The sequence below is a fragment of the Narcine bancroftii genome, chromosome 6 (genome assembly GCF_036971445.1).
Source record: "Narcine bancroftii isolate sNarBan1 chromosome 6, sNarBan1.hap1, whole genome shotgun sequence".
Taxonomy (NCBI): domain Eukaryota; kingdom Metazoa; phylum Chordata; class Chondrichthyes; order Torpediniformes; family Narcinidae; genus Narcine; species Narcine bancroftii.
The window spans coordinates 6,845,317-6,869,958 of NC_091474.1; the positions used below are offsets into that span (position 1 = coordinate 6,845,317).

General features: G+C 37.8%; 1 protein-coding gene across 11 annotated transcripts in view; it reads right to left on the bottom strand.

Moving 5' to 3' along the window:
• Positions 1–24,642, bottom strand: part of prex1 (phosphatidylinositol-3,4,5-trisphosphate-dependent Rac exchange factor 1) — a 240,372-nt gene that overhangs the window by 79,444 nt on the left and 136,286 nt on the right. For all 11 annotated transcript variants that reach the window (XM_069883777.1, XM_069883774.1, XM_069883780.1 and 8 more), the window contains 6 exons: positions 24,420–24,469; positions 23,382–23,457; positions 21,190–21,262; positions 19,881–20,023; positions 11,580–11,672; positions 7,446–7,594 (listed from right to left, as the gene is read on the bottom strand). In XM_069883777.1, the coding sequence (XP_069739878.1) occupies positions 7,446–7,594; positions 11,580–11,672; positions 19,881–20,023; positions 21,190–21,262; positions 23,382–23,457; positions 24,420–24,469 (584 nt within the window). The remainder of the gene's footprint in view (positions 1–7,445; positions 7,595–11,579; positions 11,673–19,880; positions 20,024–21,189; positions 21,263–23,381; positions 23,458–24,419; positions 24,470–24,642) is intronic.

Below are 24,642 nucleotides of genomic sequence, written 5' to 3' on the forward strand. Positions count from 1 at the left end.
GGGGACACTAGGTATTATTCTATTTAGTAGGATCCTAGCGAAGATTTTGCCTGCAATGGAGAGCAACGTGATTCCCCTGTAGTTTGAGCAGTCTGATTTCTCGCCTTTGTTTTTGTACAGGCAAAACAAAGGCAAAACAAAAATAATTTACCACCAATCAACAATGCTTTCTTGTGGCTAAAATGATTAAAAGGTTGAAAATTTGGCAATTTGAATAGGCTTCAAATTTGATGTAATCAAACATAGAAAATATGAATTAGAAAAAGGATATTAATGTCAATTCTAAATAATTTCTGCCAAGACTATTTACAATACACTTCATTGCACAAAAAAACCCCACAATAATTGCTATGGAGCTCACATCCAGCTAAGCCTGGTTTGCTTTTCTATGTTCAAATATCTATACTTTCAAATATCTAAACATTTGCTCCAAGATAGATTACACACTCGGCTTTGGGCAATCTGGAGCCAAACAACAATTCATTGTGGCTTTTGAAATGATGTCAGAACATGGCTTTATACAAAATATATTGGCATCTTTTAAAAAAAATTATTTTTCACACTATGAACCATATCAATCAAAATACATACAAACATTTCTCTCTTAAATATTCACAGTGGCACTTTCTCCCCTTTTTTCCCCCCTTCCCACCCCCCTCCAAACCCATTAAACGTTCAACATATACAATAAATAATGTTATCACACAATGAAAATAAACAAGAAAATTGTGTCATCTACTTTTACACACTGGATCAGGTCATTTTGTCTTCTTATCATTTTAGGGGGAGAAGGTCAGAGGCAAGCCCTCCCTGTTGTGTTCCATGTACGGTTCCCAAATTTGTTCAAATAACATGACTTTATTTTTTTCCAATGGAATACATTTATTCATTTCCATGTACCATTGCTGTACTCAGGATCTCTTCTGATTTCCAAGTTGACATTATACATTTTTTTTGCTACAGCTAAGGCTATCATAATAAATCTTTTTTCCGCTTCATCCAGTTTGAGGCCTAATTCTTTACTTCTTATATTACTTAGAAGAAAGATCTCTGGATTTTTTGGTATGTTGCTTTTTGTGATTTTATTTAAAACCTGATTTAGATCTTCCCAAAACTTTTTCACTTTCTTACATGCCCAAATTACATGTACTGTCATTCCCATTTCCCTCTTACAGCAAAAACATCTATCTGATAATGTTGGATCCCATTTATTTAATTTTTGGAGTGTGATATATAACCTGTGTATCCAATTATATTGTATCATGCGCAACCTCGTGTTTATTCTATTCTTCTTAGTTCCAGAGCATCTTTCCCCATATTTCATTTTTTATCTTTATATTCAAATCTTTTTCCCACTTTTGTTTGGGTTTATAGCTTATTTCATCATTTTCCTTCTCTTGCAGCTTGATGTACATGTTTGTTATAAATCTTTTTATTATCGTTGTTTCTGTAATCACATATTCAAAGCTACTTCCTTCTGGTAATCTCAGTCTGTTTCCCAATTTGTCCTTTAAGTAGGCTTTCAGTTGGTGGTATGCAAACATTGTACCATGAGTTATTCCATATTTATACTTCATTTATTCAAATGTTAATAAATTATTTCCCAAAAAACAATTTTCTATTCTTTTAATTCCTTTTCTCTCCCATTCTCTAAAGGAAAGGTTATCTATTGTGAAAGGGATTAGTTGATTTTGCGTCAATAATAATTTAGGTAGTTGGTAATTTGTTTTTTTTTCCTTTCTATGCGAATCTTCTTCCATATGTTGAGTAAATGATGCAGTACTGGTGAACTTTTATATTGCACCAGTTTTTCATCCCACTTATAAAATATATGTTCTGGTACCTTCTTCCCTATTTTATCTAGCTCTATCTTGGTCCAATCTGGTTTTTCCCTTGTTTGATAAAAATCTGATAGATACCTTAATTGTGCTGCTCTATAATAATAAGTTTGGTAGCTGCAAACCACTTTGTTTGTACCATTCTGTTAATTTATCTAGCGCTATCCTCAGTTTCCCCTCTTTCCATAAGAATTTCTTTATTATTCTCTTTAGTTCATTGAAGAATTTCTCTGTTAAGGGAATTGATAACGATTGAAAAAGGTATTGTATCCTTGGGAAGACATTCATTTTAATGCAATTTACCCTCCCCATCAACATTAGGGGCAATTCTTTCCAATGTTCTAAGTCATCCTGTAATTTCTTCATTAATGGCTAATAATTTAATTTGTTTAGGTGATCTAATCTAATACCTAGGATTCAGATTGCTTGTGTCTGCCATTTAAATGGTGATTCTTTTTTAAACTCTGTGTAATCCGCATTATTCATTGGAATCACTTCACTTTTATTTGCGTTGATCTTGTACCCCGATATTTCTCCATATTCCTTCAATTTCTTATGTAGTATTTTAATTGATATTTCTGGTTCTGTTAAGTATACTATGATGGCATCTGCAAATAAACTGATTTTATACTCCTCCTCCTTTATTTTTATCCCTTTTATTTTATTTTCTGTTCTTATCAGTTCTGCCAATGGTTCTATTGCTAAAGTGAACAGTGAGGGAGATAGTGGACATCCCTGCCTAGTTGACCTACTTAATTTAAATTGGTTTGATATATATCCATTTACTGTCACCCTCACCAATGGTCCCTTATATAATGCTTTAATCCAATTAATACATTTTTCTGGTAGTTTGAACCTAATACTTTGAATAAATAATTCCATTCTACCCTGTCAAAGGCTTTTTTCTGCATCTAAAGCAACAGCCACTGTTGGTATCTTATTTCCTTGTACTGCATGGATTAAATTAATGAACTTACAGACATTGTCCGCAGTTCGTCTTTTCTTAATAAATCCAGTTTGGTTTTGTTTTACTATTTTTGGTAGAGAGTCGGCCAATCTGTCTGCTAATAGTTTTGCTATTATCTTATAATCTGTGTTAAGTAGAGATATTGGTCTACACGATGCTGGTGTTAGTGGATCTTTCCCCGTCTTTGGTATTACTGTAATTATTGCTGTTTTATATGAAACTGGCAAATTTTGTGTTTCTTCTATCTGGTTCATTACTTCCAGGAGAGGAGGAATTAATAATTCTTTAAATGTTTTATAGAATTCTACTGGGAGTCCATCCTCTCCAGGTGTTTTATTGTTCAGCAGATTTTTTAATATATCCTGTATTTCCTCTATTTCAAATGGTTTTATCAATTTGTTTTGCTCCTCTTCTTGCAATTTCAGTAGTTCAATTTTAGCTTAAAAACTCATCTATTTTGTCTTCTTTCCCCTTGTTCTCAGTTTGGTATAATTGTTCATAGAATTCCTTAAAGTTTTCATTAATCTCTGTTGGGTTATATGTAATTTGTTTGTCCCTTTTCCTTGATGCTGATACAGTTCTCTTAGCTTGTTCTGTTTTAAGTTGCCAGGCTAATATTTTGTGCGTATTTTCTCCTAGCTTGTAATACTTCTGCTTTATTTTCATTATGTTCTTCTCCACCTTATACGTTTGTAATGTTTCTAATTTAATTTTTTTGTCCGCCAATTCTCTTTTTGTTGTATCTTCCCTTGTTGCTAGTTCTTTTTCTGTACCTACTGTTTCCCTTTCCAACTGTTCTATTACCCGATTGTAGTCCTTTTTCATCTTAGTTACATAATTTATTACCTGCCCTCTCATGAAGGCTTTCATTGCATCCCATAATATAAATTTGTCTTTCACTGATTCCATATTTATTTCAAAGTACATTTTAATTTGGCATTCAACAAATTCTCTAAATTCCTGTCTTTTAAGTAGCATGGAGTTTAATCTCAATCTATATGTTCTTGGTGGGATGTCCTCCAGTTCTATTGCTAATAACAGGGGTGAATGATCAGATAGCAATCTAGCTTTATATTCCGTTTTCCTAACTCTCCCTTGAATATGGCTGACAACAGGAACATATCAATCCTTGAGTATGTTTTATGTCTGCTCGAATAATATGAGTATTCCTTCTCCCTTGGGTGCTGCCTCCTCCATATATCCAAACATTGCATTTCCTGCATTGATTTAACCATAAATTTGGCTACTTTATTCTTTTTGCTCGTCTTTTGTCCAGTTTTATCCAATTTTGGGTCCAAATTAAGGTTAAAATCCCCTCCTATCAATATATTCCCCTGCGTATCTATAATCTTCAAAAAAATATCTTGCATAAACTTTTGATCCTCTTCATTAGGTGCATATATATTGACCAAATTCCAGAGCTCTGAATATATCTGACACTTTATCATTACATACCTCCCTGCTGGATCTATTATTTCCTCCTCTATTTTGATTGGTACATTTTTATTGATTAATATAGCTACTCCTCTGGCTTTTGAGTTATACGATGTTGCCGTTACGTGTCCTACCCAGTCTCTCCTTAATTTATTTTCCACTTCAGTTAGATGCGTTTCCTGCACAAATGCTATATCTATTTTTTCTTTTTTCAGTAAATTTAATAGCCTCTTCCTTTTAGTTTGGTTATGTCTTCCATTAATATTTATGGTCATATAGTTCAACATGGCCATCTCATATTCTGTTTACACCTCATTTCCGCTTCCTCACCACCACCTTTCCCCTTTTCTCTATTTTCATCTCTCAGTTTTCCCTTTTTGAACTCAATGTATGACAACACTTCTAAAGCATAAAATACTTCAACTCCCACATCTAAAATTCCCTCAACCCCAAGTGTTCCCCCCCACCCCCACCCCGAGTTGCCCCTTGTCCCTTGCCGGGCAACCACAACTCCCCTCTCCATTTGGATTGCGATCCTGCTCGCAAGCGTCAATGCTTTTTGCAGTGACTGTTATTCTCTCCCAACCAACCCCCTCCAGAAAACTTTTATCTTCACATTTAACAAAGCTCATCCTTTTTTATTCCCCTCTCCCTTACTTCCCTTTTCTTTCCCTTCCTTAGTTCTTACTTATACAGTATTTTTACATCTTTATATGTAGTTTGTCATCATTCTTCGTTCTTGTTACATCTCTTCATCTCTCCTTCTGTCCTACAGGCGTTCTGCTAATTCTCATGCTTTCTCTGGATCCGAGAACAGTCCATTTTGCTCCCTCGGGATAAATATTTTAAGCACTGCTGGATATCTTAACAGAAATTTATAGCCTTTTTTTCCATAGGATCAATTTTGCTGTGTTAAACTCCTTCCTCTGATTTAGGAGTTCAAAACTTATGTCTTCTCTGATTTTATTCCTTGCCCTCTCCAATATATTTTCTCTTGTCGTGCATCTCAGAAATTCTACTAAAACGGATCTTGGTTTTGTTGTGACTGTGGTTTTGGGGCTAGTGTTCTGTGTGCCCTTTCTATTTCCATTCCTTCCGTATTTCTGGCATTCCCAGGACCTTTGGGATTCATTCTTTTATAAATTCTTTCATATTTGTGCCTTCTTCATCTTCCTTTAGGCCCACTATCTTTGTTGTTTCACCTACTATAGTTTTCCATTATATCCGTCTTCTAAGCTAACATCTCTTGTGACACTAACTTTTTTGTCACTCTCTCCCAATTTTCTTCTTAAGTTATTCACTTCCATTTCTACAGCCATTTCTCGTTCTTCCACATTTTCTAATCTTTTCCCTATTTCTGTCATGACCAGCTCTATTCTACTCACTTTTTCTTCTGTACTTTTCATTTTTCTTTTCATTTCACTAAATTCTAATGTCAACCATTCTTTAAATGTTTTCAATTGTTCTTGAATTTTTTTTATCTATGTACTGTCCATCTATTTTACCTTCTATTCCTCTGTGCAGAGCCTGGTCTTCTTCTTCTGTGTCTGCACCCGTGTTTGTGTCTTCTACTTCTCTTTCTTGTATCTGTGTCTCTTCTGACTTTCTTGTTGCGCTGCTTGCCTCAGTTTGCTGGGTGTTTTTCTGCATAGCTTCTTGTTGTTGGTCCTCTTCTTCTGGGCTAGTTATCTGTTGGGCTTCCTGTTGCTGTTTTTCTTTCCTATCACTCTCTTTCCTGTTGCTTTTCTCTTCCAGCTGAGAGCCCTGCTGTTGGGCATCTCTCAGCTGGTCGCACTGTGTAAGTTCACTCCACAGCTGGGCCCCCCTCCTGTCGGTGTTTTCCTTTTTCTTAGTGTGCGCAGTTGGAGTCCTGCGGTCGGGAGGTCACGACTCTGCGGGGTCGCCACTAATCTCAGGGAGCGGGCTCCTCTCTTCACGGCTGCTCCCTGCCTCTTCATGCAGGTAAGGCCCTCTCCTTTCTCTTCCGGCGTCTTTTCTTTTTTTCCACCTTGTTTTTGCTTTTTCCTTCTTGGGTGCCATTGTCTTTCTTTTCTCCACACATTTATCTTTTATTTGTTGTGTTTTGTGTTTCTTGAAATTTGTGTTTTCTTCTCTTTATTTCTTCTTTTCTGGAGAGGGCTGGTATTCACCTTCCGGTCACTACTCCATCACGTGACTCCTCCCAATATATTGGCATCTTTATTATGAGGGTAACACCCATATTTTTCAAGATGATGGTGGTTGCTTAGAAGTGTTAAAAGATTTAGAGCAAATTGCACTGTGTCTTCAACAGCAGAAATATAATTAATTATTTTGAATGACAAAATTTGCACAAGAACGACACCACAAATCAACAGAACCACTGCCCAGTGTTTCCAACTTGCTTATCTAAATCGAACAGAGAAACGTCAGTTGGGTTACTGAAATTGAATGTTGAATATTTATGCTTTTTAAAGAACATGCCAATATGCCAACAGCAGCTAATTTTTTCTGCAGATCTTAATTTGAAAAGGAATGATTTAATCCGTGGCAGTGAATGTGGATTTACGTTTATGCCTGACAAAACTGAATGTATTTTCAGAGGTAACAAGATGTCTTGAGGATGGGTTCATGTGGAGTTTTAGGAAGGCATTCGACGTTGATACCCAAGGCAGACATAAAAACAGAACCCTCAAATAACAGGCCATAAAGACTTGGATACAATGAGTATTAGTCTCAAGGGTTTCAATGAGTGAGGCAATTAGATCTTAATTAATTTTGCCATTTTCTTCATGCAATGTAAAAATCATTCCATGAGAAGGCAACACTTTATTAGAAGAGGCAAACATTGATACAAGTCATCTCCAATACTATGCCAAGACCTGGAAACATATCTCGGTGTACATTTGCAGGAAGAACTCACTGTAGGTCAAAACATCATTCTGCTGGCTTATAGCAAGAAAAGCACATTAAAACATGTTGAAAAGTATTTTGGTTCAATATTCAAATGAGTCACAATGCAACATTAAATTTTTGGTTATTGGTTCAAATCCTAACTAATGGGAAAAAAAAATCTTTGAACAGATCCAAAACAAAGGAGAGTTGACGGCATGACAGCTAACAGCACTGGTAAATGCAGCTTATTAAAGTCAGTTTCCACTACAATGCAATGGAAAACCAAAGTTAAATTTAATAAACTTTTAACAGGTTCACGAGAGGTGACTCACTCTTTGGGTTTTGTCGCAACCAGCACTCTCAGTGGCCTCCGACTACAAAATAGCTGATTTATAACTGCTTCCACTTCTGGAAATGGCCGAAGGAAAATCAGATCTTCATTGATAGAGTAAATCTTCCTCCCGACCTGAAGACCTGCCACCTGGAGCACAAATGAAAAACAAAATATTTGTAAATAAAAGATGAACCAACATCAAAATTAAGTAACGAATGATTTTTAATTAACCTAAAATAATAACTTTTGCACATATTTACTCAAACATGATTAAGGTTAACCCACTCCAGGAGCACCATACCAAAAAAAAATGCTTTTTCTGGAACATCATCATTGCAATCAATTTGTAAATACAGGATTAAGAAACAGCCTTTGTAAGCAAGTTGTAAACAAGGAAAAAGTAAAAATAATGCTGGAGAAGTTCAGCAGGTCAGACAATCTACTTTATATAGCCAGGATACATAACCAACATTTCAGGTTTGAGTCCTTCATAAAGGAATAGTAAAATGTGGCAGGTTTCCGGACAAAATGGAGTAGGAGGAGGGGTGGGGGAGGAGCACAGTTCCACAGGCAGGAAGTGATTGGTGGATAAGAGAGGTTGGGGGTGGGGGGGGTGGGGGCAGGAAGGTTCTGTGAATGGAGAGGGAAGGGGGTAGCGAGCTGGAGAAGACAAAGGGAAGGGAAGAATGGGGAGTCAGCCAGCTAAAACCAGAGAAGTCAGTTTGTACCATGCAGCTGAAGAGTGCCCAGACCAATTAAGTGTTGCTCTTCCTATTTACAGGTGGTCTTGGTTGGACGGTGCATGAGGCCATGGGCAGACATGGGGTGGGGTGCAGAATTGAAATGGGTGGCCATAGAGATCCCCGTCACTGATGCAGACAGAGTGAAGGTGTGTAGCAAAGTGATGGCCCAGTCTGCATCCAGACTCTCCGAAGAAAAGGCCACAATGGGAGCATCGGATGCAGTAGATGACTCCTGCGAATATAAAGTGAAGTGATACTTCACTGGAAAGGACTGTTTGGGGCTCTGAATGGTGGTGAGGGAGGAGGAGTGGGCGCAAGTTTGACACTTCCTGCGGCCTCAGGGGAAGGTGCCTAGGGGATGAGTAATGAGAAAGGGCGAATAACAAAGGATTGACAAGAGGGAGCAGTCCCTATGGAAAGCAGAGAAGGAAGGAGAGGGGAAGATGTGTCTGGTGGTGGGATCATGTTGTGGAAATTGTGGAGGATAATGTGTTGGATACTAGAGCTGTGAGGATGCTAGGGAAGACTAGGGGAATCCTATGCTTGTTACCTCTGGGAACAGAGGGGACCAAGGCAGTTAAGCGGGAAATGGAGCCAATGTGGGTAAGGGCTGAACTGATGGTAGCATTTCGGATGACCTGACCTTCTCTACATTGGGAGATTGGACGCAGACAGGGAAGTTGCTTCGATGAGGTCCTTCACTTTGCCTGAGTCCCACTGCCATGCTGACATGTCTGTCCATCCCTCATGTACTGTCCAATAAGACCTCCGAAAATTGGAGGAACAACATTTAATTTTCCAGCTGGGTCCTCTCCAACCAGATGGCATTGGCATAGACTTCTCCAGTTTCTAATAGCCTCATCTCCATTCTCCCATCTTTCCCATTCCCTCGGTCTGTTTTCCTTCAGCTCTCCGCCCCTTCTCCTTCACAAATCCATTCCCACTCCCCCTGTTGCTGGTATCCCCTCCCTCCCACATTCACCAATTACCTCTTGCCTGTGGGACTGTATTCCTCCCCCACCCCTATCATTTTGTTCAGGCGATCGCCTCCATTTTCTCATACCTCGAGGAAGGGCTCAAGCCCGAAACATTGGTTATACATCTTTCTTTGTACGCTGCCTGACTGTTGAGTTTTTCCAGCATTGCATTTTTACTTCAACCATGGGGTCTGCAGACTTTTGTGTTTTACTTCCATCACCAAACATGGAGATGAATAGCTTTAACTACATTAGGTGGAAGTCAAGTTACACAGTAAACGAGATCATGTCTCAAATCAATGCAAGCACTTCAATTGAATGAATAATATAGTGATATAGATTTCCAGGGTAATCATTTCTGAACTAAATTTCATCCCACACCCCTGTTCCTCCTCGTTCTTAACCAATCTGCTAGTTTATATCTGCTCCGCTTTCGCACAAAAGGATTGCTGCATCATAATGTAGCGAGGCACTGTGACGAAAAAGATTGCTGCATCATCATGTAGCGAGGCCCTGTGACCAGCATCTTGAAAGATGTGATTGTTCAACACTAGCTTGCCCATTTGTATTCAAGTCTCAAGCCCAGTGCTCACCACGGCTGCCAGTGCTGCTTCTAAACCAATGAGACAAACAGCAATTGTTGAAGAAATGTATTAAACATAATGGGGGGGAAATCATGAGTTTTCAAAACGATTCTCCATGTCCACTTTCACCATGTGTTGCTTTGGGATGCACTTACATGATAAGCCTTCGTAAGAATTTTCAGTTTCAAGGTCCAAGTGCTCGGCCATTTGCAAAAACTGCACATCAAATTATCAGTGATTTTGAAAAGCGTGAATAAAGTCAGGAATTAAATTATAAATAAACAAGAGATGCCAAAAAAAACAATGAAAGCCCAGTCTTAACCAAGACAATGCAAAATACCTGCTTGATTCCTTCCACTAATTCCCATAAAATTCAAAGACATCAAGATCATCTTCATTTCTCAAGGTCAGATCTCTGGATGGAGAGGGGGGGAAACCTTCCAGCTCAGGGCAACTGCTCATGTTCGCCCAGACAGTTGAGAAGAGTTTACATTTACTGCACATCAACAGTCCTGAATGAAACTCCTGCTGGGCTCGACTTTCAGCTCTTTCCCAATATATTCCTGCATTTCGCATTATCTTGATCACAAATTAGCACAAGATGGAGTTCAATCCGGAGAAGTGTGAAGTGATGCATTTTGGAAATTCAAACTTTAAGTCCGAATACATGACTAATGGTAGTATTCTTAATAGGGTGGAAGAACAGATGGACCTTGGGGTCCAAATCCATCCCTCTTTCAAGGTTGCTGCGCAGGTTGACAGGGAAGTTAAGAAGTCTTAAGGTATGCTGGCGTTTATGAGCCAGGGGATTGAGGTCAAGAGTTATGAGGTAATGTTGCAGCTCTACAAAAGTCTGGTTGCAACCACACTTCGAATGTTGTGTTCAGTTCTAGTTGGCCTCCTCTGAGGAAAGATGTGGAAACAATGGAGAAGGTGCAGAGGCGATTTACAAGGATGATGTTTGGTTTGTAGAACATATCTTATGAGGCAAGTTTAACAGTTTTCTCTTTAACCTTTCTCTTTGGAGGGAAGGAAGAAGGGTGAGATGAAATTTAATAGAGATCTACAAGATCATGAGTGACATAAGGTAGACAACAAACACCCTTTTCCCGGGGCAAGAGAAGCAAACACCTGGTCTTGGATTCACAGTATCATGATTTAATGAAAGAAGCCATGAAGCCATGGAGTCGACCCAAGTAAAATATGTAGTGAGACAAACATAATAAAATCTGCAAAGCCAACTTCTATATCTGAAATAGCACTTATTCAGTTCGCTGATGAAAATCTCACCCATGCTTGTGATGTTTCCAAACCAGACTACTTCAATGCTATGCTGACCAGCTTCTATCCTCCATGAACTTCATTGCACCCAAAATCCTGGTTCCTGCAATCTAATCTGAGCCACTACTTTCACCCATTATGTGCTGACCAACTTCAATTGGCTTCCAATCCAAACACCCTCACCTCCGCCACCCCCCTCCCCAACAAAAGCTATATTCTTCTGTGAAATTTTTTATCATCTCTCTCTTCCAAAATTAGTAGCCCTACAACCTCAGAAGAACCCAGTTCCTTAGTATCCATGCATTCCAACCTTTCTTCTCTATCTGTGCCCATGCGTTCAACACTGGATCGCAAGCTGGGTGTCTTTATAGACAATTCTTTTTTTTTTTAAGTCTGAAGTAGAAGGTTAAATCACTTATATCTGAATTATTTCTTACATGGCAGCCAAATATTTTACTTCTTTCCAGGTAAACAATGGGTTATTTGAGTGCACAATTTATTGGATGTTAAATTCAAAGTAGCAACAGGCTAAAAAAATTTTTTTTACCTCCGCAGAAGAGCCTCTTTGTACAGATTTTACAACTATAGCCTTATTTTTCTCCTCAATTTCAAACCCATAGTCGTCGTCTTCAGGAAAAATCTGTGGAAGTAAAATATCAGATTTTCCATGTGAAATCTAACAAGAAAATTAAAATAACAGAGCCGTAGACTTCAAGTGCTAATTCTTGATATCACTGTTCACAGCTTGATCATACACATTTCAACAATATAAGAGGGGCCAATAATCAAACCTCCAGAGACAAACTGAGAAGTTTCAGCATTTAAATTTGGAATCAGGTTAAATGCTAATAGAATAGATTAATGTTTACACAAAAATGGTGGGGGTGCTCAGCAAGCACCCAGAATTTGCTACATATCGTTCGTTATGTAGCAAAGATAAACATAAGTAACTAAAGTTCCTAGCCTAAGCTCTTCAGCAAGGTATGAGCAAAAAGCAGACAGGCACCTGAATGAATGGTGCGGAGTGGGGAAAGAGGAGCAGGGACGCACAGAAAGAGGTTACCGATGGATAGCGGTGGGAGGGGTTAGCTCTCTGAATGGAGAGGGAAAGGGGTGGAGAGCTGGAAGAAGGTATTGCTCATACCTTACTGAAGTGCTCAGGCCCAAAATATTGGTTATGCATTGTTATCTTTGCTACATAAAAAACGGTAAGTTTCTCCAGCATTTGTGTGTAAATAACAATCACTTTTTCTTGTTAAACTGGAAAAGATTAATCTTTAGTTTAAACACAAATTAATAATGATTAATCACACATGATCTCCTCTGAATGCTGAACTTGTTAAATACAATTTCAGATGCACTTCAAGTTTGGAAAGAATACAAGTCCTTAGCAGTGAATGAAAAAGAGAAATCAACCAGGGTTACTCATGAGAAATGAATCCATTGGACTGTGATCTTGTGGGGATTTTCTTCAAACCTTGGATGGAGTTATTATTACATCAATTTGGCTATTGTTACTTTTTAATGTCACTGAAAGTATTTATTCCAAAATCCAGACAAAGACCTTACACTTTTCCTGGTAGAAAGTCTAAATCATACAACAAATGCACTTGTCAAACGCAGGTCAAATCCCCAAGCTTGAAAGTCATCAACTCTCCATTGTACATAGATTTCATTGAGTCAATTATATATGGTTTGTAAACTACTTATGTTTCTTTGGAAATGTAAAACATCTGTCATGATTTATTAATATTACAACACAAGGAAATTAAACATGTTCTACAAGAGAGAAAAGAAATAGAATTAATTCTGTGCCCATCCAACTCAAATTCATCCAAATCAGAAATCTTTGGTCTTTATCCTTTGCCACTCGCAATGCCTGAGTCCAGCACTAAAGGGGATGCAGAGGGTCTAACCTCACTCTAAATAACATGCAGTTTAAATAAAGTTAACTTACAAAAGGTTTTATTTTCCTTTTTGTCCTTCCTTTGTAAATATTTTGGCAGCATGGTTGGTGTAGCGGTTAGCTCAACACCTTTACAGCGCCAGTGAACAGAACTAGGGTTTGATTCCCATGCTGTCTGTAAGGAGTTTGTACGTTATCCCTGTGTCTGTATGGGCTTTCCCCGGGGGCTCCGGCTCCCTTCCGCCATTTGAGACTTACAGGGGGTGTGGGTTAATCGGGTGTAAATTGGGCGGCACGGACCCATGAGCCTAAATGGATTGTCCGTGCTGGATATCCATATTTAATTTTTTTTAAACAATTATTGGATATGGAAACCACTATTCAGTTCATTGCCCAACATGCAAGAGAAAATGGAAGTGATCAATTGTGACAAAGATTGGAGAAAAAAAAGAGCTTTTTTTTTTCTTTTTTTTAAATTTTTTTATTTTTCACACCATAAATCACAATAGCCATGATATACACTTTTTCTTTTTCACACATTTACAGTGACTTTTTCTCCCCCCCACCCCTCCCTCCTCCCAAGCTTTTTTTTTCCTTAAAGGAAATTGGTTGCTCCAAAGAGCCACTCAAGCAATATTTCCACATCATCCTCTGATTGACAAATTATTCCCAGGTTATTTCACCCACTGCTGCATATACAAGCGATTTTAGGTAATGAATGACCTGTGACGTGATGCCCTTCCTGACAATAGTAGCAGACCCGGTATTATCCTGTCTGCCCTACAGACAAGGTTAATCAAGATAAATGTTTACTCTTTTTTTTTATTAATTCATGTTTTTCAAGACCACACTCAATGCTAATTTCAAGTTTATTAACCTTTCTGAAAGAAAAAACTTTCTTGGGAGAGAAGATTTTTAATGCTTGAAAAAGATACAAATATTTTCCAACCAATCAGGAAGACAATGGATTGGTTGCGGTAATGTCGGATAAACAGTTGCCAATTTGACGAAAACAATTTGCAAAGCAATCAATGGCCTGATAATTAACTGCATATTAGAAAATAGTAGCTGAGGGATTTCAAAACATCACAGATAATTACACTTCAAAATAGGTTCATAGAAAATGCATAACAGACAAAGCTCTAGTCATTTAATCAAGATAAAGTCTTGATTTGGGTTCCTCCAGCAATTCTTTGTCTACACAGATTCTGGCATCTGGAGCTTTTGTGTTTCTTTATGGAAAATTCAGACTGTAGATATGGAGTCTTGTTTGAACATCTCATGCAAAAAATGGGTCTCTGCTACCCACCCCATCTTTTAAAAACTTAACTCACTTGATTTGGTCTTAAACTTACAACCACTGGATTAATAGGAAAGGTATGACCAACTGACCACAAGTGTTGTGCACAACTCCAACATTTTGACATAATCTGTTTCAGGCCTGTTCTACATTGGTTCCAAGGCATGAATCTTTCCCTGTACACAATAGAAAATTTTGCTAGACAAGCCTCAACATTTTGGCTTTGATTGTTTCAACATAACCGTTGGCCCTATCAGTAAATAGGCTGCTATTGTCAAAATACTTTCAATCAAAGTTTAGCTTCACAGGACCGTATTACCACCATTAACACAACAAGCCTGATGAAAATACTTCACACTATACTAATCAAGATTAATATTTATAAAGGCAACCAAAGAGAAGTGGCTGTTGATATCAATAAATTCAATAAAGCAAATCTGTTGCTTCAAAAAAAAATCAACTCAATGTATAAGGCAAAAAGTAAAACTTCAGAGGCTTAGATGTTAAGGGATTGCATTAAATATTATGGCACAAGCTTTGCAACCGCAATGATGGACAAACAGTTCCTTTGTCTGCAGTTACAATGTGAATCTGACAGCATTTTCTGATGTCTGCACACATGCAGTGGAATGTAAAACGATGCTGTCAGTGAAACAGTGTTTGCTCAACATGATACGCTGTTGAAATTGTTCCTTTTAAAAAAAAAATCAGAATTGACAAGAATTTCTTTGAACAAAGAGTTAATCTTTCATCAGATTCTTGGGTGATACTCTTGAATGTGGTGACGGTGCTTTCAATAGTGTACTATACTGCAATAATCTTTGAACACTGTCTAATCCCGAAAACTACACAGTTGACAACTCTATTCCCCTCTCCAAGTGAAAATTCCCTGGTTCTATATTTCGACAATGATGGCCTGAAACAAACAAACATATTACTATCTGAACATCGATACTCTGTCCCTCGAGGACTTTCTTAAAATCATATCCACGGAACTTCATTTTCTACCACAATCACTATGTCTACTTCTCAATTTTCACCTCTGGAAAGAATTTAAATAGTTAAGTTGGAGGTTTTAGTTCCAGGTCAACAGGCTTTGAAATGTGTACAGTGCAACGAGTAACTCAGCCAAACTCATGACTGACAACAGCAACAATAATAACTTAATGACATAACTAGTCACAAGCCCCTTTTCCACTTGCCCCTGCCCCAGTTAGTTCCTGGGACAAGGTGCCAGTGGAAAAGGAACGGTCAGCACACTGAGGTAAAATGATGTTTTTTCACACCAGGAATTAACCACCTTGACCCCTACTCACATCCCCGGCATCAGCTGTCACTGGCATGTTGATAAAACCAGTGGAAAATGGACAGCAGAAAGTCGCACATTTCCAGTTGAAGATAGAACACTCCAATCCCCGGGGATGAGTTGTGTCCCAGTTAAGGGTGGTCCAGTGGAAACAGTACAAAGGGCTCCCTATTCTGGAACACTGCACAGCCAATTAACTGGGATGCCAGTGGAAAAAAGGCTATAAACACCTATAGTCGAAGGCCCAGTGAAAGCAACGCCAGAAAACGAGACATCGACACCACAGGGATTGCTGGATCACATGGGGCTTCTATGTGAAATTTGCCACAACTATCATCAACTTGTCAAAAAAAGCATTGCTTAAAACCTTTTTAAAATCCAAAATTACCAGCAAGCTTAAATGTAGTTTATTGAATGCAGGAACTTTCATGTTAAAGAGAGGAAGAAGCAGAAGAGTAAAAATTGATCAAAGCTTTTAAAAATATAAGACGTTTAATGCACTTACAGACATACTTAAATGATATGAGAAAAGTTTGAACATGGTAGGCAGAAAAATCAACCAACCGATTTAACAAATCAAAAGCCGGAATTTTTGAAGATTTTTCATTTAGACATTGGTTGCAAGCACAAGCACATGGCAAGACCTGCAGAGGAATCAAGCCTCTCCAAATCACTGGGGTCAAGCAATTTTTTTTTAAATGTTATTTTAGCAGAAATATAACTTTTTTTTCAAACAAAAAGTTCCAAGATTTGGACAAAGATACTGAAACATCTATTCCAGTGATATCTAGACGCAGAAATGGAAAGTTGCTGAATAATTATCGTTAGTCATACAGAATCAGCAATTCAAATGAAATTATAAAAATCTCCCCCCCACAAGATTTGGATGCAGCACAAATATTTATTCAAACAACGAATATGGAAAACAGTAGGAATGTATCACTGCGTCAAACCAGTGAAAGCAATACATTTCCCCCAGAAATGAACATTTCAAATCAGAAGTATTTTCTTATCAATGAAAAAAATCTCCAGGTAATGACATTACCAGTTGTAATCAAAATTCTTACATTGCATTCAACAGATCTGAACAATTCCAAAGAAAGTGAGCATACGGGGTGTGAAGGGCTTGCCAAATGTGAAAACCGAAACTTTTGCACCTATCAATATTACTGGATCATTTCCATTGAACTCTAATCCAAACCTTCAAAAAGCTTTGCTTGCTGAACTAGACCTGACAGCTAAACAATTAGAGAAAGCTTTGCACAGCTAAAAGAAGAAACCTCTGGTTTGAGATTAAAAAAAGGACCAAAACAGTACCGAGATGTTGATTTTCATTTAAATCTTTTTAGAACCAGGGCAGCACAATTATAGCATAGCAGTTAGAGAAGTGTTGTTACAGAGACTGGTGTTTGAATCCAGCGTAGTCAGTAAGGAGTTGTACATTCTCCCCGTGAATGTATGTACGTTTGCCCTCCGGGAGCTCCGATTTCCTCCCATTATACAAAAAATGTACCAGGGCTGTCGGTTAATTGGGTGCAAATGGGCAGGATGAGCTCATGGGCTGAAAGGGCCTGCTACCATGCTGGATGTCTAAATTTAAATTTAGAAAACCAGCTTGTAAAAAAAATTCCAGAATTTGTATCTGAGGTACCAAAAAAAGCACTCATTGTCCAACAACTGGATAAGAACTTTTAAAAATTTAATTTTAAAATGCAGAACATATTTCTTCTTGGGGAAATTAAACTTAAAAATCCAAGTGCCATTTTATTGGCATCAAGAATTTAATGCAACACTGATTGATGAATCAAGGATTTCACTTCCTGATCCTTACAAAGAGTTAATCAACAGAGCTACCACAAAGTGATTAGAAAACAGAGAGGTAACCCATCCCAACAACGGTCCAAGTCAAGCAATAAACAAATTTCTGGAGCAACTCAGCAAGTGGAGGGAAATGAAATGTCAACGTTTTGGGTTGTGAAGCTTCATTGTGACTGAAAACGGAAAAGGAGGACAAGTCAAAGAGATGGGAAGGGTTGAGCCAGGAGCCTGTGGGTAATTGGTGGACTGAGAAAGGGTGACGAATGATGGACAGAAGGAGCCAGGTGGGAGATGGGGTGGAGTTGGAGGAAGGATACAGGCCTCCAACAACTGTCAAGATGGATTCCTTAAGCACAGACAAGGATGAACCCAAGTTCTCCCTAGTTTGTGTGTGCCTGTTCCACATTAAAGTATACTTTTATAAAATACTAAAAGTTGGCTGACTGAGAACTAACTGTCAGATTGAAGATTGACTCCAGGTAGAATCTCCAAAGTGGCTTTGTGCAATTATCTTGGTTAGCTCAGATCACACAAAGCTCATGAAACATTGCTCATTTGCACTGATTTTATTCACAACATCTCATTGGGAAGGAATCAAAGTTTTTCCCTGATACAAGGCAAAGGTTCTTACACTTCCAATTCCATTTGAATGTTTCAATTCACTCTAACTGCATTCAGAATCATAAATAACATAATAACATAACAATTTACAGCACGGAAACAGGCCATTAGGCCCTTCTAGTCCGCACTGAACCAAACACCCCTCTCTAGTCCCACCTCCCTGCACAATGCCCATAACCCTCCATCTTCTCCTCATCCATATACCTGTCCAACCTTTTCTTAAATAATACAATTGACTCCGCCGCCACTATTTCTCCCGGAAGCTCATTCCACATGTCTACCACTCTCTGAGTAAAGAAGTTCCTCCTCATGTTACCTCTAAACCTCTGCCCCTTAATTCTTAACTCATGTCCTCTTGTTTTAATCTTTCCTCCTCTTAACGGAAATAGTCTATCCACATCCACTCTGTCTATCCCTTTCATAATCTTAAATACTTCTATCAAATCCCCTCTCAACCTTCTACGCTCCAAAGAATAAAGACCTAATCTGTCCAATCGCTCCCTATACTCTAGATGCTTAAACCCAGGTAACATTCTGGTAAACCTTCTCTGCACTCTCTCCACTCTGTTTATATCCTTCCTATAATTAGGCGACCAGAACTGCACACAGAACTCCAAATTAGGCCGCACCAACGTCTTATACAGTCTCAACATCACCTCCCAACTCCTATATTCCATGCAATGATTGATAAAGGCCAGCATACTAAAAGCCTTCTTCACCACCCTATTCACGTGAGTTTCTACCTTCAGGGAACGATGTACCGTTACTCCTAAATCTTTCTGCTCTTCTGTATTCATCAATGCTCTACCATTTACCACGTATGTCCTGTTCTGATTCTTCTTACCAAAATGAAGCACCTCACACTTATCAGCATTAAATTCCATCTGCCATTTTTCAGCCCACTTTTCTAAGCAGCCCAAATCCCTCTGCAATCCTTGAAAACCTTCTTCATTATCCACTATTCCACCTATCTTAGTATCGTCTGCATATTTACTAATCCAATTTACCACCCCATCATTTAGATCATTAATGTATATAACGAACAACAATGGGCCCAATACAGATCCTTGAGGCACACCACTGGTCACCGGCCTCCAACCTGACAGACAATTATCCACTACCACTCTCTGGCCTCTCCCTTTCAGCCAATGTTCAATCCATTTGACTATCTCAAAATTTATACCTAAAGACTGCACCTTCCTAACTAACCTTCCATGTGGTACCTTATCGAAGGCCTTACTGAAGTCCATATAGACAACATCCACTGTGCTACCCTCATCCACATTCCTAGTCACCTCTTCAAAAAATTCAATCAGATTGGTCAAACATGACCTTCCTCCCACAAATCCATGTTGAGTGCTCCTGATCAGACCCTGTCTATCCAGATGTTTATAAGTACTATCTCTAAGAATTTTCTCCATTAATTTACCTACCACAGACGTCAAACTTATAGGCCGATAGTTGCCAGGCTTCCTCCTTGAACCCTTTTTAAATAACGGAACCACATGCGCAATGCGCCAATCCTCCGGCACTATCCCCATATGGCCACAAATTATTACCAGGAGTTAGCCAAATGGATGGGGATTTTTTTTTGTTGTTGTTGTAGGATGTAGATGGTGGGATGGTTGGAAAAATAAACTTTCTCTTGCATTGTCCCCACCACGTGAAGCACAAGCAGGATAAATCTTGCTTCTGCCAATTTCACATTGCAATGCCTTTGATTTACAAGTTAATATCCATACAACCACAAACAAAGCATTAAACATTTACAAGACTGACTTATACAAAACAATGATCTTGCTCAAGTTTTTCGACTTCATCATCTGTAACATTTGAAGAGCAAATGGAAAAGTGACTGATATTTAATGAAAAAAAAAACAATAATATAGAGGCTTACCAGAAGGGATTTAACAAGTATGTTTTCAACCAATCTGAAGTCATTACGCAGCTGTTTGTTTTTGGAGCTGTTGCCTTCCATTTCTTCATCAGGGTAAAAACGAAAAAACTGGGATTCATCCTTAAATTCACTTTTCTCGAGCACTATTAGAATGAAAAATTAAAATCAATCATAAAGTTAAATGAACATAATTAAATATTTGATATTACTACACTTCAAATTTTTACTCGAAAAACCCAACTCAGATTAAAAATGATTCACCTCAAAAAGCTTGTCTACTTGAAATCAATTCTGCAATAAAATTAAATTCAGGAAAAACAAAGGGCAAGTTTTCGGATTCATTTCAAAACATGAAAATGGCATTTTCTCATCCTGTGGCTTAACATCTAAACTGACCCTAATGTGGACATAACATTTCAACCTAAAAAAAAACCTGGCAGAGTACTTGTGGACAAACCAGAAGCACTCAAGACAAACACAACCAGAAGCAAGACTTCAGGTATGGTGCTCTATCCCCATTGACCAGAAATAAAAATTGTTATTCTTCATCATGACAGACCCAAATCCTTGAATTCTCCATCTCATCACAGTGTGGTGCTATCTCTGACATTTGGCCACAAAGTGCGAAGGTGATCGAAACTTGCCATCTCCTTTTCAAAGGCTAAGAGTGATAATCCACAAAGGCCTTCTTGCCTGCAAAGCTCTCAACTCTTGAACCTTAATGTCATCATGAAAAATATTCAAAAATTATTTCAAATTCCCAGCTAAACCAGGAGAAAGGATGGAAATTGCAAGACATGATCATGAAAAGGAAAACAATAATCACTGGTGAACCTATGATTGTTGATTTCAATGCAGATTCTCAAAGGCACAATTGTTTAATGTGATGCAAAATTCGATGCGTTAAATTGATGCGAAAAGCGACACGACGCAAAATTGATGCGACGCAATATTTCATTTTTTAAAATTAATGCGACGCGAAATTGTCAAATTGAGCAGAAGTCGATCAGTCACTTTTAAGTGGAAGTGCACACAAACCACTTCCCACATCCCACCTGACTCAGTTTGTTAACATTTTGGAAACCCCTCAGTCACACCTGTTTGTGAGGTGAACTATCTGATGGGAAAGAGAGGAGGGGAAGGAGAGTTGGTGTTAAAATGCCAAAATTATAAAATATAAAGTCCAAAATAAACAAACTGAGCTGCGGGACAGGTCACAAAATGACTGTCAACTTAATTTTGATGAACTCTCAGTCACACTGAAAACACATTTGTTGAAAGATTCTTTTCATTTCTTTGACTGATTTACCGTGATGCATGAAGCCATTATTACACAGTCCAACACCGAGCGTGACCGCTTCCTCTCTGGTCTGGCAGTCGCCCTAGCAACAAAATTACAAATTTTCTTTGTAAACTAACAAGTTTAGCAAGTGCACTTTATTGCAAACAATAAACTTCACAGAAACTGCATTGGTCTCTGTTCTGCTTTAAAAGAATAAAATTTCAAGAAATGCATATTTGCATTAGAAAGCAGGAGGTCAAAGAAATGCATCTGGAAACAATTATCTAAAGTTCACGCACAACCATGACACTTGCCATAAACAAATGATTCCAGACAAACAGCTGACTTAAATTTTGGTTGCTGAAGCAAAGTTTATTTTTGAACAGTAGTACCCAGAATTATCCCCAAGTCGTCCTTCTCATGAACACGAGGTCATGAATAAATGACATGAAAAGTGATTTGCAGGCATTTTGGAAGGTAACAGCAGAATAATATCTCAGGATGAGAAATGAAAATTACTGCATTGTCCCAGGGCTATTTAAAAAATGGATCATTTACTTTGACCAACAGACTTAATACAATTCAGGTCTGGAAATATTGCGAGAAAAGATAAAGCAACATTGGCTCAGAGTTTGCGGTTTCATGATTGCCCTTCAAAAAGATTATGTACAACAAAATTGCATTTGGCAGTTTCTTCTTTTGACTGGTTATACAATGAATGACAAATGCCCAAATATTCAGTAAGACCAGCAACTAAAAACACAATTGAACTTGCTGTGTTGTGGTTAAGCTGAAGTTCTTTTATTTCCCAAATGGAACATACCAAGGTTGCCATGAGTGCAGAAGCTTTGGGTCATCTTGGAATAAATAAAAGCTTTTTTTAAGAAATACAAATCCTCCACAAAATACAGAAACCTATCAGTGTGGGCTCTTGTGTTGTTTCACACCCATAACAATTTCCAGATGCAAGGCATTCCAATTGAGGCTCTTGATGAGAAAAGAGAGAACATTTGTCGGCTCCCCAGGAAACTTCGTAGGATTTGAAGAATGGTTTTACATTCCTGGGAATGACCAATGACAAACCTGTCAACAGTTTGAAAAAAACAGACAAACAAACAAGAGATTAAATGCTTAAAACTTCCAACATATACAAAGGATATTTTGACAAAATTAGCAACATAACTGGAGTAGGTAACAGATAACATTCCTACTTCCAGCTAAGCAAATGGTGGTGCCAAATCAGAACTTTAAAAGTCACTACCTGCCTGCAAGGACTGCTTACCTGTGATTTTCAGAATATATTCACTTACTGGTTTGTTCACTAAATTATAGGAAATTAATGGTCACCAAAAAAAAAATGCAAGGAAACAGAATATATCATCTGGTTCATTTTGGAGGTTATGCCCATGTATCCATCTGATATTTGGCCCATCCCACCATGATGATGGACAGGCACATTGCTCCCTTCTAGTCATTGCCTAGCTGAACATTTAATGAAACTTGATTCTGTGGATTCACTGCAAAATGAGAGTAGAGCAAGCGTAAAACAATCTTTGTTATTTTTCAGTGCCTCTTTCTCCCTAACACTGGAAAAATCATTTAAATAAGAATAAGGACCATTGATGAAAACAAGCAAGTTGTTGATTTTATTTCATGCAAGACAGCCCAAAGCATCTACATTCATTGAGACTTCAATGTGTTTCAAGGGAACAAATGAACTTCAGCTTACCTCATGACAGCAAGCTCAATCATTTCTGGCTGCTATTTTAAAAAATACTTAAGTTATTTGTACTCACTGTGCAACCAGGATGGATGGAGGTAACAGGTTTTAGTTGCAAGAAAAGCTAAAATTCGGATAGTTTAAAAAGATGTCCTCCAACTTCAAGACAGATGAGGTTTATGTTTTACAGTGGGTAAAACATTGTAGCTCTTAAACAATGGTGGAATAGAGGTCTTAATTATTTTAAGGTAGAGGGAGAAGGATTCTTCTTAAACAATTGGATGAAAGGTTATTATGGATAGATGGAAAATCCAGACAAGGTAACCATCAACTGAGCATATTGAATTGGGAACAGGCTTTAGGAGCTACATTCGTATATTACTCTGTATCATATTTCAATATGTAATACTCATACCAAAATGACATTGATCGTATGGAAAGAGAAAGGGCAATGACTAAGTCGTAAAACACATTTATTTTGACCTCTTGAGTTTCTTACCTGTAAGAGAAGCCAATCAATCAACTTGCTTGCTGGCACCACAGACTTATAAGTTTTCAAATGATGATCACGGTCTCTTCATTTGATTAAAAAAAAAGAATTTGCTCACAAATATTATCAGTGCAACTTAAACGATTCAACTAAATTCATAAGTACTTGACCTCATTTGTACGTTACATTGCCATTGAAACAAGCACATTAGAACCCAAAGAAAATATTTTAAAAGAACGGGTTGGTCTATCAATAAACTTCATGAGAGATCCAGAATCCTCTGTCCTGAACTTCTCAGACTTTTCATGCTTGCAAAAAGCTCAATCCCAACCTTACCCAAGCCTTTAGTCCTTTTTTAGGGTTTCAAACATTTCACTCTCAAGTCTCCCAGGACATAGAAAGATGTGTATTTAATGAAATAAAACTTAAACAACTGTCAGTAATGGACTCAAACTCGTTTTCTCTTCCACCTTCTGCACAATTGGAGAAAAAAATTCACAAGGAAAAAACTGAATCTTTTAGCATGTACATGATTTTGTCTTAGGTGCCCTAAATCCACTGAATCCTACTTAATTATGCTATTTGTGTAATCTGGATTAATAATAGTGTTCTGCCAAACATTTGCAACAATTAATTGTAAAATCAATGCTTAATAAATAAGCAAAAGAATTTCTGTATGTGAAAATTAGACTGGAAATTAAATAATATCAGGAGAAAAAGCCTCAAAAGCAAGATGAGTTTTATAACTTGAACAACAATGTTAGTGAAATATAATCTTAAGAATAAAGATATACAACATGAGCTGTGGAAAGTGGTGAGAGTAATATTAAACAACTCCCTGATGCATTATCAGTGGAAAGAAATGTAAATGCCACCCAGTTATTTTTTCCAAACACAAGTAAATCCATGGATGCAGACAGATTTATGAATTTGGAAGTAATTTAACAGCAAGTTTAAAAATCCTAACAGCAAGTTAAAAAGTTTCATCATTCAGACATTAGAAATTGGTTCATAATAAATCAAAAGCAAACAAAAGAGATAACTCACTTAACTACCGGCGTGAAGAGGCAGTGCAGTCGACAGTATAACCTTATGCCCTGAGAGGAAAGAAAAAGAAATGAAAAACTTCAGCCCGATGGTTGCTTCAAGGAAGTATACAATCATCTTCAACTTACAAAAAGTCACTCAAGTTATCCTCCACATCATACACAAGCAGAATAGGTTCAGAAATGCAAAATTAACAGAATCCATAAAGGGTAATGGGGAGGAG